At 48.4% G+C, this 16203-nt stretch overlaps 1 protein-coding gene across 1 annotated transcript in view; it reads right to left on the bottom strand.

Annotated features, from left to right (window-relative positions):
- LOC144172319 (uncharacterized) overlaps window positions 1-10869 on the bottom strand; it is a 30810-nt gene extending 19941 nt beyond the window's left edge. Inside the window, exons 1-2 of the mRNA XM_077701082.1 lie at window positions 10737-10869; window positions 2573-2634 (exon numbers count right to left, since the gene is read on the bottom strand). Coding sequence (XP_077557208.1) covers window positions 2573-2634; window positions 10737-10821 — 147 coding nt within the window. The 5' untranslated portion in view covers window positions 10822-10869. The remainder of the gene's footprint in view (window positions 1-2572; window positions 2635-10736) is intronic.
- Window positions 10870-16203: the final 5334 nt, after the last annotated feature.

Here is a 16203-nt window from a genome sequence, read left to right as displayed (position 1 = left end):
GTACTTCAACACGTATTTTCAAAACTGATTAACCCCCTTTGGTCCGAGATTGTCCAGGAATTGTGGCTCACCTTTTTCAAAATTGTATTGAAAGCAAGCATAGTGGGAAAAAATTAAAAAAAGAAAAACACCAGCGAGCCATGGAACACACCCCTCACACATGTGGCCAACAACCTGCATTATATTACGCACTTTTTCCTCTTTCTTTAAACTTAGGTCTACATTAAGAGGTTAAGACGTGACCATATTAGGAATTTGGTTATGCTGAGTGAGAAACATTCCTGTACAAGGTGATTCATGTCGGGATTTGAAAATGTTATATATGAAAATGGCACACGAAATGCCACATGACAGACGCAAACTCACAACTGCTTAATTTTACCGAGAAATCCCCCCTAAATACTCTTGCGCATCCATAGAAGCGTATTTTAAATAATACGCAAAATTAGCAACTCAGTATAGACAACGACTGTCCAAAAATGGTATTTATTTTAGAAAAGGTACGGAAGAGCACGATCACACAGGCGCTTGCGGGTGTAAAATACGCCCCCGGTAATGTATGGGCGATAGCGCACGGGTCGTGGGCAGTGTAAATGTTTTTGTTTGTTTCTTCTTTCTATAAGGAAACATCGTAATTTTAGAAGGGTGTGGCAAATGCACGGGTATGCACAGGTCTTGTCGCTTCTTACCCGTTTCGCGTACTAAACTTTTATCCTTTAAATAATCACCACGCCACCTTCAAAAAGCAGCCTTCAACGTTCCCGAAACGGCAGACGGCTGCACTCAACAATAAGAAAAGTGCAATGTGTGGAAGGAATGCTTATAACACGTTTCACACTCAAGCGGTGACCACGGCGAAGATGTTTCGTGGAATTAAACCAGCGCATTAATCCGCAACGGCCGCTGATTATTGCGTTTCTAGAGGAAATGCGCAAGCAGAGGTAACTATGTCATTGCTTACTGTCAGACGAGTACACACATTGGTTATTTTGTCGTGCGCAGCACGCGTCTTGCGCCGCGCGCAACGTGAACAAGCAGACGACCCGAGAGCGCCATCCACACTAGGAGCGGTTCGTCCCGCCGCCGCCAGGGGCCGACTGTGTTCGCGCTCGGGGTTCCATTTCACCGCTCGCGGCGAAGTTGGAGGAGCCGTAGCAGACGACGCTCAGCTAACTCCGCCGCTGGCCCTGATTGCGCTTGCGCCGCAACACTTCCTGTGACGCCCGTCGTGGCGCTCCGCGGAGCGCGGCCAGCCGCTCCGTGTTCCCTGTATCAGTGGCTGCGACTGTACGTATGCATGCATGTAAAAAGTGTGGCATATTTTTTTTATTTACTTTCCTCTTTCTAGTGAATAGATGGTCGTTTTAAAGATTTGTTTCGGAATTCCTACCGCAGTGTTTCAAGGATCGTTCTCTAGGAATTCATCACTGGAAATGACGCAATCGATTCAGCAGCATCACTTTCAAAGTGGAATTACTTCCAGTCAAGTTTGGTTGCGCTTACAAATTATAGCGGGTATTTGTGCATGCCGCATTAGAATTACGAACGTATGAAACGGTGCGGACCTCGCGAGTTGTGTAGGCCACACAGCGCCGCTGCTCAGATAGATTTGGTACGCATTTGATTTCTGAACCTCACGAGAAATGTCATGGTCGTCGTCTTTATTCACTCACAAACACACTTAAATGCGCGTTTCTTCGGCGTGCGCCGCCGGCGAAGTACCACGCCAAACTGAATAGCACCGTGAATTCTGCGGGATAGTCGGTCGGAAAAACTCTCATTCTATTGCTCTATATAGGCTTGCTCGCATAGGCGGATGCCTTACCGTAAAAAATTGACCCTTTTTTTTAGCATATTAACGGTGGCGGTCATTCAAAGGCAGGCAAAAGAGTAACTAAAATATAATTGCCCAAAATGTATCCCTTAAAACTGCAATTGCTCACAATGAGAGATAACCTTAAGAGCAGCCCACCGTGTAAAATCTCTGAAACAAGTATGCGGGGCACGCAGCGCCCCCAAAAATTACTGCGTTCTCGTTCATACCACGCAGGCGGTGCAACAGCCGAAATATGAGCTGGAATTAAAAGTGCATGTGGGCGTGCAGTTTCTGCAACGTGTCTCTAGTAACGTACGCGTTTTAGAAGTTTTAGCAAAGGAGCTGAAGCCTGAATAAATACCTGCTTTCAGCTCCACCATTTCAGTTTATCCCCGAAGCCCTTGAGTATTAAACTTCAGTTTTCTGTGACGTCTGTCATTAATGGTACATTATTCCCAAAGCAACCACTGTTTAAAAAGAACTTTAAAAATTTCAATCTGCAGGCTGCAGTCCCCGCTGAGATTTCGTTGAAGACACCGCGCAGCGTACAATAGCCTCCCTCCATGTCTGGCACGTGAGCCCCTGCATGCCCATGGTTTTGCTTCTGTTGTTGCGTCCGGCGCACGCCTATTACTTATTTTTGGACTCTGTGGGCAAACCGACCTAATGACCCAGGTGTGTAACGCGTTCTGATTAAGTTTAAAGGAACTCTAGCGCTGAACTGTCATTGGAAAAGGCTTAGAGAAGGGCACTCACGTGCGGTTCAAGGATTTTCCTCGCGCACAGGAACAGAAGACTCTTCACTTCCTTCGGCATATCTGCGGGACGGAAAGAAACTGTTTTCGCTACAGTAACCTCTACCCAGAGCCGGCCCTACCTCATTAAGCGCCCTGTGCCAGCTGCTGCCAAGCCCCCTCCCCCACCCGTCAACTAATTTTTACAGCGGAGTCTAGGATCCAGCAGATCGTCTCCGAATAGAGAGATGTAGACAAGAATGGCACGTGCGCGTAGCGCCACCTTGCGGCTCCCACGCAGATCCCTGGAATCGTAAAACTGCGCGCCACACATCGTCGTACGGAAAAACTCAGAAGAAACAATAAGCACATCCTTGGGCCTTCATATTTTGGTATATGGCTTATATTTCCCCCAAAAAACGTCTTTAAAGCAATGCACCTGGGTTCAGAGGTGAAGACGACTTTCAGGGCTACGGTGTAAGCTTTGTCTTTGTAAGCTGGCTTTCCCTAGCTGGGTTGTACAGTGAAGCATGATCATCTATGGAGGGAGCACGATCACAGAAAACGGCTCTAACTCTTGTTTTATTGAAAAACAAAATACTGAAACCAATTACAGTGAAGGCTCAACCGCAATAATTCGAATTTATGGATAGTTCGAGCTGTACGATTTGGTCCGGCCAAGTCTCCATATAAGTCTATGTATACAAAAGCCCATTAATTCGAACCCGAGTGTGTTCCGCCACGGATAATTCAAACTGCGCGCCACCATGCCGCCACCTTGGCGCCTGGCACACGGACAGAAAAAAGCACTATGTGCCTCCACGCAAGGCTGCGTAGAACGGAGAAGACAAATTAGCGTAAAAACAATCTAAAACCCACATGGCGGATATTTTGGAAGAGGCATTTTCTGCGAACAACGTCGATGAGGACGCCGTAGTGTCTGTGGTGCGCTGACAGATAAGAGCCCGTGATTGCGGCCTTCCCGTTTTAGTCCCAAAAGTTTAGGTACAGAAGACAGGCCACAGCCACGGGCTTTTTCAAGCATTACAATGATGACACGTCCCAATAGCAGCGTACTTCTGTCATTGGAATTCACGTTATTTCAAACTTTCACTAATTCGAGCTGAGATGACGTCCCCTTGCATTTCGGTTAGGGAGCGCTTGCTGTATATGACAATGTGCCGCTAAGACTAAGGGCCGTATTCTGAGTCCCTCCTCCACTCCATTTGCTCCCTCCACTCGGGTGAGGAGAGGATGTCGCAATGCTAATGCATGGGGAAATCGAGTTCAAGGATCTCCTCCACTGGAGGCACGAGCGGAGGAAGGACTAGGAATACCAGGGTAAGTTTCATTTACTTTTCGGTGTTACATAGTTCGCTGATTTGATTGATTGATTATGGGGTTTAACACGCCGACGCTAAATGTTACATAGTTCAAAGTAAATTTGTAAATATTGTATAATTCCCGTCTGCTGTCCATACATGCATGCTTCTCCGTGAGGGAGACGAACTGTCCCGTGTTTGTCCGCTAGAACAAAGCTCGAGCCCTTTCAAGTTTCATTCCGGTAATTTACTAGCAAATATGCTCAATCGCAAATTACAAACAAACCTGTCTTGTTTCGTGCACTCTATGGACTACGCCCCGGTCAAAGCATATTGTCGCTCAAGTTGAGGCTCGGCATCACAGCTTCGCAGGTCATCCTTCTTCACAGAGTGGAAGGATGACCCGCGGTAATTTTTTTCTTTATACTTTTCCTTACGGGATTCATTATTTTTTTTTTTTTCATGGGGATGTCTAATCGCAAAACAAAATAATTTTTGATAATTCATTGCCGCAAGCTATGTTCGAAGGCTGACGCCTGCGACGGAGGCCCCGAATCAATAGCGCCAGCCAGAAGTTGTCGCCATGCAAATAATACGGCTTAAAGGGGCCATTCAGACAAAATACGAATTGGTTCTATTCGAAAGATTTGGTTTTTAAAATGCCCCCAGCGCCTGTCCGGCAGCAAACGATGCTTTATTCACCATGAAATTCATTAATTCAAGTTAAAATTTTGATTCTCCCGCCAGGTCATGTGTTTCGTGACGTCTTTAAAGGAGCCATGAAGAGAAAACACAACTTCGTTTAATTTGAAAGAACTAGGATTCAGTATGTCACTCAGCTCCATTAGAGCCGCAAAATATGTTTTTTAACGAAAAAAAAGCAAGAAGTATTTAAAAACTTTCAAATTTTGCGCCACAGTGACGTGTTATGAGCAAGAATGACGTCATACGGGCCCACAATAAAACATAATTTTCAGTGCCTTAACTGCACGTTAACGTTCAAGTGATGCGGTCAAATGAAACTAGAGGCCGGATTACAGACGTCCAGTCATGTGCCGTCGCGACAGGTCAGTTAGGCGGCCGCCAATCGCACAAACAAGGTTCCGTGACGTCATAGATAAGTTGCGGGAAATTGGCTAGGGGGTCGCGACTGCTTCAAACGTTTTCCTTAATATCTCCGTTATTTTTTCGAAGATTGCGATGATATTGGGATCATTGTTATCAGGACTAAGCAGTCTTTCTAATAAACCCAACTTGTATTTTGTCTTCATGGCTCCTTTAAGCGAACCTTCGTACCCCGTTTAGTATGCAGCGGACTTCGGAACACGGCCTCCGCGATCGGCTGCCGGCGGCGCCGTTGCTCCGGCCGTCCCATTCGGCGCGTCCCCCAGCAAAAAATTGTAATCACGGCCGGGCTGGAGGAGCGGCGGGCGGTATAGTTCCCACCTTTGACCGCCGCTAGTTCGTGTCGCTGCGGACCAACCCTCGCCGGTTGACCTACAGCACGCGCGGGGTAGAGCGGCGGCGCGCGCGCACTTGCCACTGCTCTAGCCCTGCCGTGGCTACACGCGATACCTGTCCGTGTAAATTTACATGTGCGTCATTAAAATAGGCGACTCCTCCCCCCTTCTGAATTTTCGGTCTAATTGGGTCAAACAGCCTAACATTATCACTCGGAAGCGCCTAATCAAAAAATTGAAAGAAACATTTTAACTCGGGGCACATGAAGAAAAATATGCGAGGCCTTCATATCTTATCAGCGACTGTATTATATGAAAATGGTGAGACAGGCAAATAAACACGGCACTTTCCGTGACTGAAATATCATTTCTTATTTTTTATTTTTCCTTTCGGATGATGTCTTGGTTTGCACAGGCACAGGGCACGACCAGTGACGCGAATGATTTCCCGTCGAGGGAGATAGGGTTATCGCTTAGCTAAACGTGATTCTGCTATTCACGCTCCGGTCGGGCTGAGCGGCCCGCCGGCAGCGAAGCGCACTGTCAAAAACACACAGCTGCTCGGCCAGAGGCGATGCGTCGACTAACAGAAAGGCGGGTTGGAAGGGCAGAGGGTTGGTTCGAAGCGCCCCCACTGTAAAGAATCTGCTGTATTGGTTCCTTCTTGGGTGCGCAGGCCGTATGAAAGTGCGCGCTCGCCGCTGCTCCAGTCCGGCCGTGTTGTAATGCGGCTCACTGCGCAACGTGCCGCGAGGTGGCGGTGTTAGCCGATGGTTCGGCCGCTCGCACCGGCTCCTCTGAATGGCTTGGCGGAGATTGCGCGGCGGGGTGTCTTCGCTGTCGTAATTCCTCTTGCCTCCCCTGCGGGCGTTTTGTTTAGATGAAATAAGACTTGACAATGATTTTATGAAGTCGGCTTGTCTCAGCAGCTTAGAGAAACTTATTTAAATGAAGCTAAGGTGTGCCAGCGATCAACGAAAGGTTGACCATGTTTCAAGCGTGGAGCGAGCGTACGGAGTGGTACGCAGTGGAACGCGCCGGAGACACGAAAAGCGCACTGAGCGAGCCGCACCGTCGCTGCGCAGGCGGTGCACGGCCGCAAATTGGCACAGGCCGGCGCAGGTACCTCGAAGGATACCTTGTTGCCGCTGCACGAAATGGGACTCAAGTCCCAAACAGGGAGCACGTACGAGAAAGGAGTTAATGTGGGATGGCGAATTGCACTAAAAATCGTCATCCACACCACTTACGAGAGCGGAAATCGAATATCCGCCGCAGTGTCAAGGCTAACACATCTGTATACAGGCAGACGTGTAGGCAGACCGGCCGGCTGCTCCCAGCGCGCGTCTCGAGCGTCGCGCGTCGTTCTCTAGCCGCAGCAGCAATTTGCACTCGCGGCAACTGCATCACGTCCACGGTCGCTTGCTGCTGGCGAGATCAGTACGCAGGGGCATTAGCAGAAACTGCCGCCGACGTGGAATCGACAGTGCTACGGCAGCTCTGCTCTGTGATATCCGCCCGACCGTCACGTGGGCAAATCCATCCTTTCGCGGCACCCGCTGAAACCGAAGCTGCGACTTGCCGCATTAAAAATGTCTCTAACTAAACAACCGTCGCGCGCTGAAGCAAATCAGGGTTCTACACGGGATAAATAGGTCATTAGCTACTTATCGCAACAACAAAAAAACAGAACAAGATGCGAAATTTTTGTGTCAGTGCCCCTTTAAGGCTGTGCCAAACAGGGCGCCAACTGTTCCGTTTTCCAATGAGCGATCACGGCTTTTTCGTATTGGTGCTCACGCAACAAACTTCTCATAAATACTTCTAAAACTAATGCTACGACAAACACAAGAAAAACTGACAGCATATTGCTCTCTTATAACATTAACGGTGAGGCTCTACCACGTGCAGTGGAAGTTAAGGAAATTGCGGTTGATTTCGACAGTAATTCGAGCTTCTCCCCGCACATCTGGGGGATTATTTGGCGGGCCATTCGATCCCTTGGCGTTGTATGTCGCCTATCGAAGGAGTTCAAGGAGACGGGTTCTCCTCTCGAGCTGTACACGACTGTTTGAAGTCTTTTGCTATTCAAAATACTTCACTGTGTATTGTGGTGAGTTGATACAACATGTTCCACTACATGTGCCGCAAAAGTATACCAGACGACATGATACATTCTTCACTCCCAAATATCTGCGTGGCTTGTTCCCCATGTTTCGCTTGCAGTGTACATACAATCAGTACTCTGGATGTTTAGATATATTTAATTATTCGTCAACTCTGTTTCGCAAACACGTCGGTGAACTTGTCATCTAAATGACGTTTTTATCCTTCCTCACGCGCTGTCATCTGAGTATTAAATTGTACCAAAGCAGACTTTTCTATCTTTTCCAACTAACTTGTCTTCTCCACATTTATATTCATTATATACCCTGCTTTTCACATATAAGCGTTTTCGCACAACTTAACTTGTTATCATTTATGTATATTTTTGTAATAGGATGTATGTACGTGTGGTGTTTCATGCCTTACTGCAATGTGCTGTAATTGTTGTAGTTGTGTGTGTGTGTGTGTGTGTGTGTGTGTGTGTGTGTGTGTGTGTGTGTGTGTGTGTGTGTGTGTGTGTGTGTGTGTGTGTGTGTGTGTGTGTGTGTGTGTGTGTGTGTGTGTGTGTGTGTGTGTGTGTGTGTGTGTGTGTGTGTGTGTGTGTGCGCGCGCGCGCGTGCATGCGTGCGTGCGTGCGTGTGTGGCTCCCTTGGCTGTTCCTGGGTACGTAAATAAACGATTAATCGATTGATTGATCGATTGATCGATTATTATTTTATGTGATTGAGTGCTATGTGAGGGGAGCGAGTGGAGTCGACGTAGAGGCCTAGAATACGGAAAAGGTTGGTTTGGGGGATGGGGGTGTTGTGTGCGAAGAGGAAGATTTTATGTGTGGCGCGAGGATATGAGTAGGGCTGACTTGGTGGAGGAGCAGACGAGCGTGAGGGGTTGGTTGGATGTGTTCGTGGGTGGTAGTGAGACCTGCCTGTAAGGTTTCCTCGATGTGTGCATCGCTGCTTGAAGGAACCCAGAGAGTGATGTCGTCTACATAGAGAGTGCTGGGGAGGGGACGGATAGTGTGGAGGGCTGTCTGTATGGAAGATGGAGTTCCTGAGGGCACGGAGATAGGCACGATGTACACTATAGCCTTAGCGGAAAAAGAAAAGTGGTCACCTCCCCCTACCACCTAACTCCCTGCCAGTTCTCCTGACGGGGGCGAAAAGCGAACACGCCCGTGTGTTCGAGAATTCGGCGCACGTTAAAGATCTCCAGGTTGTGGTCAAAATTAATCCGGAGCCCTTCACTAAGGCGCGCCTCATCGCCTGTGTAGCGCCGGCACGTTAAACCTCATAACCAATATCAAATCAAGAAGGCCTTCTCATCTTCTTGCTCACTCGGCTCAGCATAATTCCAAGCGAGACTCACGTGGGATACAAAATTTTAGGAAGATGTGCCCTTGCCATTTTAACGCTGGTCGCCTTCTACATGCTGCCACAAAGATTTGCTAGGCTTCTGTTTGTATTTACAGGCTTCAAACTGCCATAGAGCGAATCTCCTTCGCAGGTTTCCATATCTGATTTTCTGATTTGGAGGGTCCACAGTTGAACAAAATATCTCGGGAGAGGGGGGGGGGGAGCACTCAGGCCGGCTGCGTGGTAGAAATAATGTGGGATAGCATGGGGAAAATGGGGCGTAAAAAGCAGCGTGCAACAACCAAACAATGTCAGAATGAATTAAATTGATAATACGTATTCGAATCAGATGTGCTACTCAGCAATTACGACGAAGCGAGTATCCTAATCGAACCCGGCCCTGATGACGAATGTCCCTTTTTGGATACGCGAGAATTTTCGATGCCCATCATAATCATCGTCATCAACATCCAAGCTATCATCATCATGGTCGCCGTCAACGTGATCAGACATGTGCCTGCGAACCTCGAAGTCCTGGCCTAAACGCCATTTTAAGCCTTACACGCAGAAAAAACCTCGAAGAAGAGTAAACGAATCTTGCTTGATGCCATAGGCAACAGTGACTGCAAGATGTGGATATGCTAAGAGATCTGCCCGAATGCTGCTAGAACTGATAAGGGCAAGACATTCCTTCTGGCCTTGGGACCCTTCCGAATGCTGGTTTCCGTGAAGCGCTTGTACCGCCAAAAAATCTCAGCTGCTTGGCCAGATCATCAAGCTGTGGGCATCCCTGTTATCCCATATCTTCAGATCACGTCTTCTCCAGACATCGGCACCCGACCACCAATACCAGCCGCTACTGTGGTTGCTCTGCAAGTCCGTCCTCTGTTTGTGAATGCATTACCGCATTTCGCTCACCAAATAGACCCCTTTACGAATCAGCTGATTTATTTACAAAAGCTTAGGTAACCAATAGTGGAAATTACGAATCACGCCGTTGCCGACAGCTGCTGCATAAGCAGCCTCCAGGGACCAATCTCAGCTAAGGTCTTGATAAGGTTACTTTGAGTGTAAGGAACGCTGCTCCATGTGAACGACGTAAAAAAGCAAGGTGCCTACCCGTTTATTTTCGGTTGGGGCTTAGAGAGGCGCCCAAATATTCGCCAGCTGTTCGGAGCTTCCTGCAAAAGTTACACTCAAGCTCCGCAGCCAGCTATATATTAGCTGACAAACATCACAGGTAATCATTTGACTCTGGACCAAGTCTGCCGGCCTCGAAGTCAAGGCTACGTCGCGATTGCAGGCAGCAATATATCCATTCATGTATCCGGCACTATGTGTACTTTAAAAAGAATACATACTCGCCGCCTCCAAGCGAGCGCAAAAAAAAAAAAAAGAACACGGCTATTTAGAAAAACATTGAGGAAAACAAAAACAGGGAATGCAATAAGGTTCACTTCACGCTTCACCAAGCGGAATGGCCTTCATCCGAGTAAGCTCAGTTTTGTAAGGACGGTCCACCGGCCGAAGCGTAAGTAAACCTTGTTGTTTTCGCAGTGTACGTGTGTCCGAAGTTTTACTGATATATAGCACAGTACGTAAGCCAGGGTTTAAAATGCATCAGGTTTTAAATAAAAAAAAAATGTTCTCCAAGCACTCTTCCACGTGACGTTTTCTACTCTTCCAGTCTAACTGTGAAATTCGGCGCAATCTGAAGCTTTAGAATTTATGATGGCTATGGTCTGTCCGCACGACACGTCTCTGAACGAAGCCTAAATAACAGCACCTACATTCGGGGGCCTGGTAAAAGTTGGCACCGCCGATGGATCGGCCAGAGGTTTAGCCGAAACTTGACACCACCTGATATCGCAGTCCAATGGCCGATCCACCAGTCGAGCACCGACGGAAAACACCCCGCCGAGCAGAGCCAAATGGAATTGCATTACCGCAGAGCAACGGTGGTCCGCCGGGCGCGGACGCTGTATCAGCCAGGCAAGCGGCCAGAAGCAGCGCCAGAAGCGGAACGTCCATCGCGAGAGTTTGAACGGGATGAGGCTCCTTCCTTTCGTTTTCTTTGGGGCGCGCTGTTTGTCCAGACTGATCACATATAGCCGAGGCCGATCGGGGCTGCTCGGCATCGACATAACCCGGGTGGATACACTAATGATCTCCCGTACACTCGCGCGCAACTGATTCGAGCGACAGGGAAGTATTAGTGCGACGGTGGCACGCAGTTAAAGACCATGAGATGTGAATATTAATCAAGACCACGATTTCAATGAAAAGACCAAAGCAAATAGTTGAAGAAAAAACGGAGTGTATACACCCGTTAATATTGATCTCCTGCTGCTGATGCGACTCCAAGACTTGACCACAACCGCGGCCTTTTAGCCTAAGTAGCGCTACAAATGCAGCAAAACGCCGTTAATTCGAAGTCCTGAAACGAGGGAAAGAATTCAACATAAACGGTGTTTTGATGTAAACAAAATACCGAACATCTAAGTTCACAGGTCGCACATCCCGAAGATCTCGCGCCACCGAACGACAATGCTATCCCTACCCCACTCGCCCTCAAGCTGATACAAACGCCAGCAGCACCTGTCGACGTATAACAAAATGCGATCACAATAATTCTCCTAGGATAATATTTCATGCTATATGTCCCAAAGTTGTAGTTTTAGGGCGAGAAAAAAAAACAAACTATAGCGTGCGTATATGTGTTGCATCGTGTATGTGCTGTTTTAAACACGATATTGTCACGAAGCCAAGGACGACGCAGTTGTCTTGAAGGAGAAACACGTTTATTGGAGCGAACTTGCGCTCCCCTAACAACTCAAAAGAATACAGAGGCGGCGAAGCAGCGGTCAACAAAGTGACTTGCGTCGACCGGCGAGCGTCGCAGAATCGAATGCCGAGGCGTCTGCTCTGCAGGCTTTTTATCTTTCGGCGCGAGTGTTTCTGGAACCGTCGATTAACATCCAGAACATCGTAGATCACAGACGATTATTCTGGGCTAGCGACGTTAGGGCGAAACAGTTTGCTTATCTGAATGTGATAGCCCGTGCGGCATAAAAATAAAGAATGGAAGACGCGCTTTGCTTGGAACGCAGATAAACCGGCAGTAAAAACAAACAATAAATAAGCAAGCCCATACATGGTTCGCGGCATTACCCCCCCCCCCCCCCCTCTAAGAGTGCATTGACCCGATGCTAAAATAAAAGACAGTCCGAACAAACAACAACAACAACAACAAAAAAGCCCGTCATCTTGCATAGTAAGGTTTCAAGCGAACCACGTGGACGACTTCGGGCCGCGTGCGTCGTCGTGATGTTCCGGAATCACCATCGGGGATCACCTCGTAGGTAAGTTGGCCGAACCGTCGTAGAATTTGGTAGGGTCCGAAATATCGTCGCAGAAGCTTCTCACTGAGTCCGCGTCGTCGGATGGGAGTCCAAACCCAAACACGGTCCCCTGGGTGGTACTCGGCGTCTCGGCGTCGGAGGTTGTAGCGCCCGGCATCCACGAGCTGCTGGCGCGTTGTACGAACTCGAGCCAGCTGGCGGGCTTCCTCCGCACGCTGAAGGTATCCCTGGACGTCGGTGTTGAGGTCGTCATCTTCTACGTGCGGAAGTATGGCGTCGAGCATCGTAGTTGGCCGTCTTCCGTAGACAAGCTCGAACGGCGTCAGCTGCGTCGTCTCCTGGATAGCCGTGTTGTACGCTAACGTGACATACCGGAGCACTTCGTCCCAAGTCTTATGTTCAACATCAACGTACATTGACAGCATATCTGCGATTGTCTTGTTCAGACGTTCTGTTAGTCCGTTCGTTTGGGGATGGTACGCCGTCGTTCTTCTGTGATCCGTGTTGCTGTAGCGTAATTTTCCTTGCATCAGCTCCGCAGTAAAGGCCGTTCCGCGGTCCCTGATTAGGACTTCCGGGGCTCCATGTCGCAGCACAACTTGGCTTATGAAGAACTTTGCGACTTCCTGTGCAGTGCCCCTCGGAAGAGCGGCGGTCTCTGCGTAGCGCGTCATGTAGTCTGTCGCCACGACAATCCACTTGTTGTGTGATTGTGACGTAGGGAACGGGCCTAGAAGGTCCATTCCAATCTGTTGAACGGGCCTTGACGGTACGGCGATCGGTTGCAGAAAGCCGGCGGGTCTTGTCGGCGGCGTTTTTCGTCGCTGGCAGTCACGGCAACTCCGAACGTAGTGGGTGACGTCGGATGTAAGGCGGGGCCAGAAGTACTTCGCCTTGATTTTTGCAATAGTGCGAGCTGTGCCGAGATGTCCGGAAGACGGGTCGTCGTGGCACGCTTCCAAAATTTCGTCACAGAGCTCTGCAGGGATGACAAGTAGGCAATGCGTTCTCGTTCCGGGGCTGAAATTCTTCTTCACGAGGACGGAGTTTTTGAGGCTGAATGCTGGCAAGTTCCGCTTCAACGCACTAGGCACGGCGACATTTCGTCCTTCGAGGTAGTCGATCATGACGCGCAAGTCGGGGTCGGCACGCTGCTGGGCGGCTAAGTCGCTCTCCGTAACGACTCCGAAGAACGCGCTGTCTTCATCGGAGTCTAGTGGTGGCGGGTCGACGGGGGCGCGGGACAGGCAGTCGGCGTCGGAGTGTTTCCTGCCGGATTTGTAGACGATTGTAACATCGAACTCTTGCAGGCGCAAGCTCCACCGCCTAAGACGGCCAGAGGGGTCCTTCAAATTGGCGAGCCAACACAGCGCATGGTGGTCTGTGACAACCTTGAATGGTCTACCATATACGTATGGACGAAATTTCGAAATGGCCCATATAATTGCGAGGCACTCTTTTTCAGAGGCTGAGTAATTTTTCTCCTCCTTCGACAGACCACGGCTGGCAACAAAGTGACTTGCGTCGGCGAGCGTCGCAGAATCGAATGCCGACGCGTCTGCTCTGCAGGCTTTTTATCTTTCGGCGCGAGTGTTTCTGGAACCGTCGATTAACATCCAGAGTTTGCTTATCTGAATGTGATAGCCCGTGCGGCATAAAAATAAAGAATGGAAGACGCGCTTTGCTTGGAACGCAGATAACAGCCGGGCGTGGCCCGGCAGTAAACACAAACAATAAATAAGCAAGCCCATACATGGTTCGCGGCAATATAGCCTTTTTTTGGCCACTCAAACGCTAGAACTTTGATCTTTCTATCTGTCTGTCCGTCCGTCCCTCGATTTAGCAGCCTGGTCAAAGTTGAAAGAATCCTTTAGCGAGACGTTTATATAAACAAAACATTTTCAGCCTAATGAATCTAGAAATATTCTCCATATTTGTCAACATTGTTCAGCAGAAAAATAATATAAGGCTTACTTTAGAAAGAAAAACAATACATAACCGGTGTTTGCAGTGTTCTTTTAATTAAAAGTAGATGTGTGCTAGATTTTTGCGCTGAAAACAATGAAAATACTGGCAAGGCTGGCGCCCGCGCCTCGCGCTCGTGGCTTGAGCGCTAAGTAAGTAAGTTTGTGGACCTGATCCCTTCTGACTCAAGGCAGGCGCTTCAAGCGCCACAGAAAGTTCGAACATACGTTTGCACTAATGGAGGTATTGCACTTAATAAATAAACAATTGTTGCCACCGGTGATGTGCCGTCTCGGATAAAGTGTTTGTCCCAGCACTACCAGAACTTTTCCTCCCAACAGTCCCAACAGATGGCGCGCTAGCAATGCGAACGCGCCAAAATTGAAATCCGAAAACCTCCAATGGTGGACCGAGACAAGAGGGGAACAGTGTAAGAGGTGGGCGGATGAGAGAGGACAGGCAGTTACGTGGCAGGGCGGAAGGGGTAGGAGGATAAATGTTTATTTCACGCCCGGTGGGGGGCGTCCTTAGTCCGGGACGCCCTGGCCTTGGCTGCCAGACTCCTTCCAGGCCCTCTTCACCAGCATGCGCTGGGTCCCAGGTTCCGGACTTTTCGGGCAGGCCACCCACTGCTCGTAAGAAGGGGAAGGGTTGTTAGGTGCGCCTGGGGTTTGTCCACACTTCCATACTTGATGGTATAGGGTGCCGGGTAAGGGACAGAAATTACAGGTGGCCTCAGTGGCCTGGTATATGGTGGGATAGATGGCGTGAAGAAGGGTGCGATGAGGATAGGAGTTTGTTTTTATTCTTCGGAGGTTGGTGGCTTCTTGTCTCGATAACTCAGGATGTGGAGCCGGGAATTATTCTTCTGCTTTGGCGATAGTGGGCTAGAATATCTCCCTATTTTACAAGAGGTTCTCTTTTGGCCGCAGCAGGCGATGTTTGTCCCCCGTAGATAATGGCCCGGTGTACATGCGCGCGGGCAGCGGCGTCCGGGTACCCAGACGATTTCTATCCCGGGTAGCTGACCCTTGGCTTCGAAGATGCGGAGGGCTGTTTTGGAGATACTCCTGGAGATACTCTTATTCTCTGTTTGGAGGTACACTTATTCTCTTATTCAAATCAGGCTAGGTAGATATTGTTTGACTTTACTGTTTCGTCACATCTGTTATACTGGAGAGCTCCAAGGATATATTTAAAGGATGTCGTTCAGGCAACACAATTTCTGTGTTGGCGTTTCTCGTTGGAGTCTCTGAGCACAGTGTCTAAATTAAACAAAAAGACCTCGTAGAAATTTGTTTTTCAGTTCCTTTATACAGATCTATATTTCGAGTGGTCCCAGGACAAAATGTTTTAAAGTGTGCGAAAGCAATCAATGTATACGCCGGATGTAAAAACGTTTTCATTTAAACTTCACGTTTGTGTGTTACCTGTCCTCGAGAAAGGTTTGTCTGTGCCTTAAAGAGTTGAGAGTTTGTTGCGTAAGAAGCCTGAAGCTTGAACACGTATTTTGGGGCTGTGCGGATGCGGAGTTTTTGCGTTTGTGGGACGTTCTTCAAAAGAACGTTGAAAAACGTTAGTATTTTAAAAGGGTCTACTACTAGATGCTCATGGTATACGGTTTTTGGCGGTTGAGAGCGATGATGAAGTGTCCTATGACCTTCTGATGTTGGTCCTCCATGGAATATCGCCGGCCCCGAAAAGCGGCCCGTTACTGGGACGTTGATGCCAGTAAGTATTTTTGCGAGAGTGCCCACCGCATTACTGAAGTGTGCGTGTCAACCGTGTACGTTCGTGTGGCTGCATGAGGTAAAAAAAACTGTTGTCTATGCCCCGTATTTATTTATTTATTTATTTATTTATTTATTTATTTATTTATTTATTTATTTATTTATTTGTTTGTTTATTGAGAGAGAAGAGAGAGAGAAGGAAAACGATCTTTAATGAAACTGGCGATGTCAGCCGAGCTAAGCTGCCTAACTTGCTACCCCAGATGAATGAGATGACGATGACGATTATAATGATGAAGAGGAACACATATGATGTTAACTATTTACAAAGTCTGATCAAGACTTGTGTCTTTTAG

Source organism: Haemaphysalis longicornis, unplaced genomic scaffold (genome assembly GCF_048455015.1).
Source record: "Haemaphysalis longicornis isolate Haplotype H1 unplaced genomic scaffold, Haemaphysalis longicornis Haplotype H1 scaffold_1, whole genome shotgun sequence".
NCBI lineage: Eukaryota > Metazoa > Arthropoda > Arachnida > Ixodida > Ixodidae > Haemaphysalis > Haemaphysalis longicornis.
This window is presented reverse-complemented; position numbering and strand designations above follow the sequence as displayed.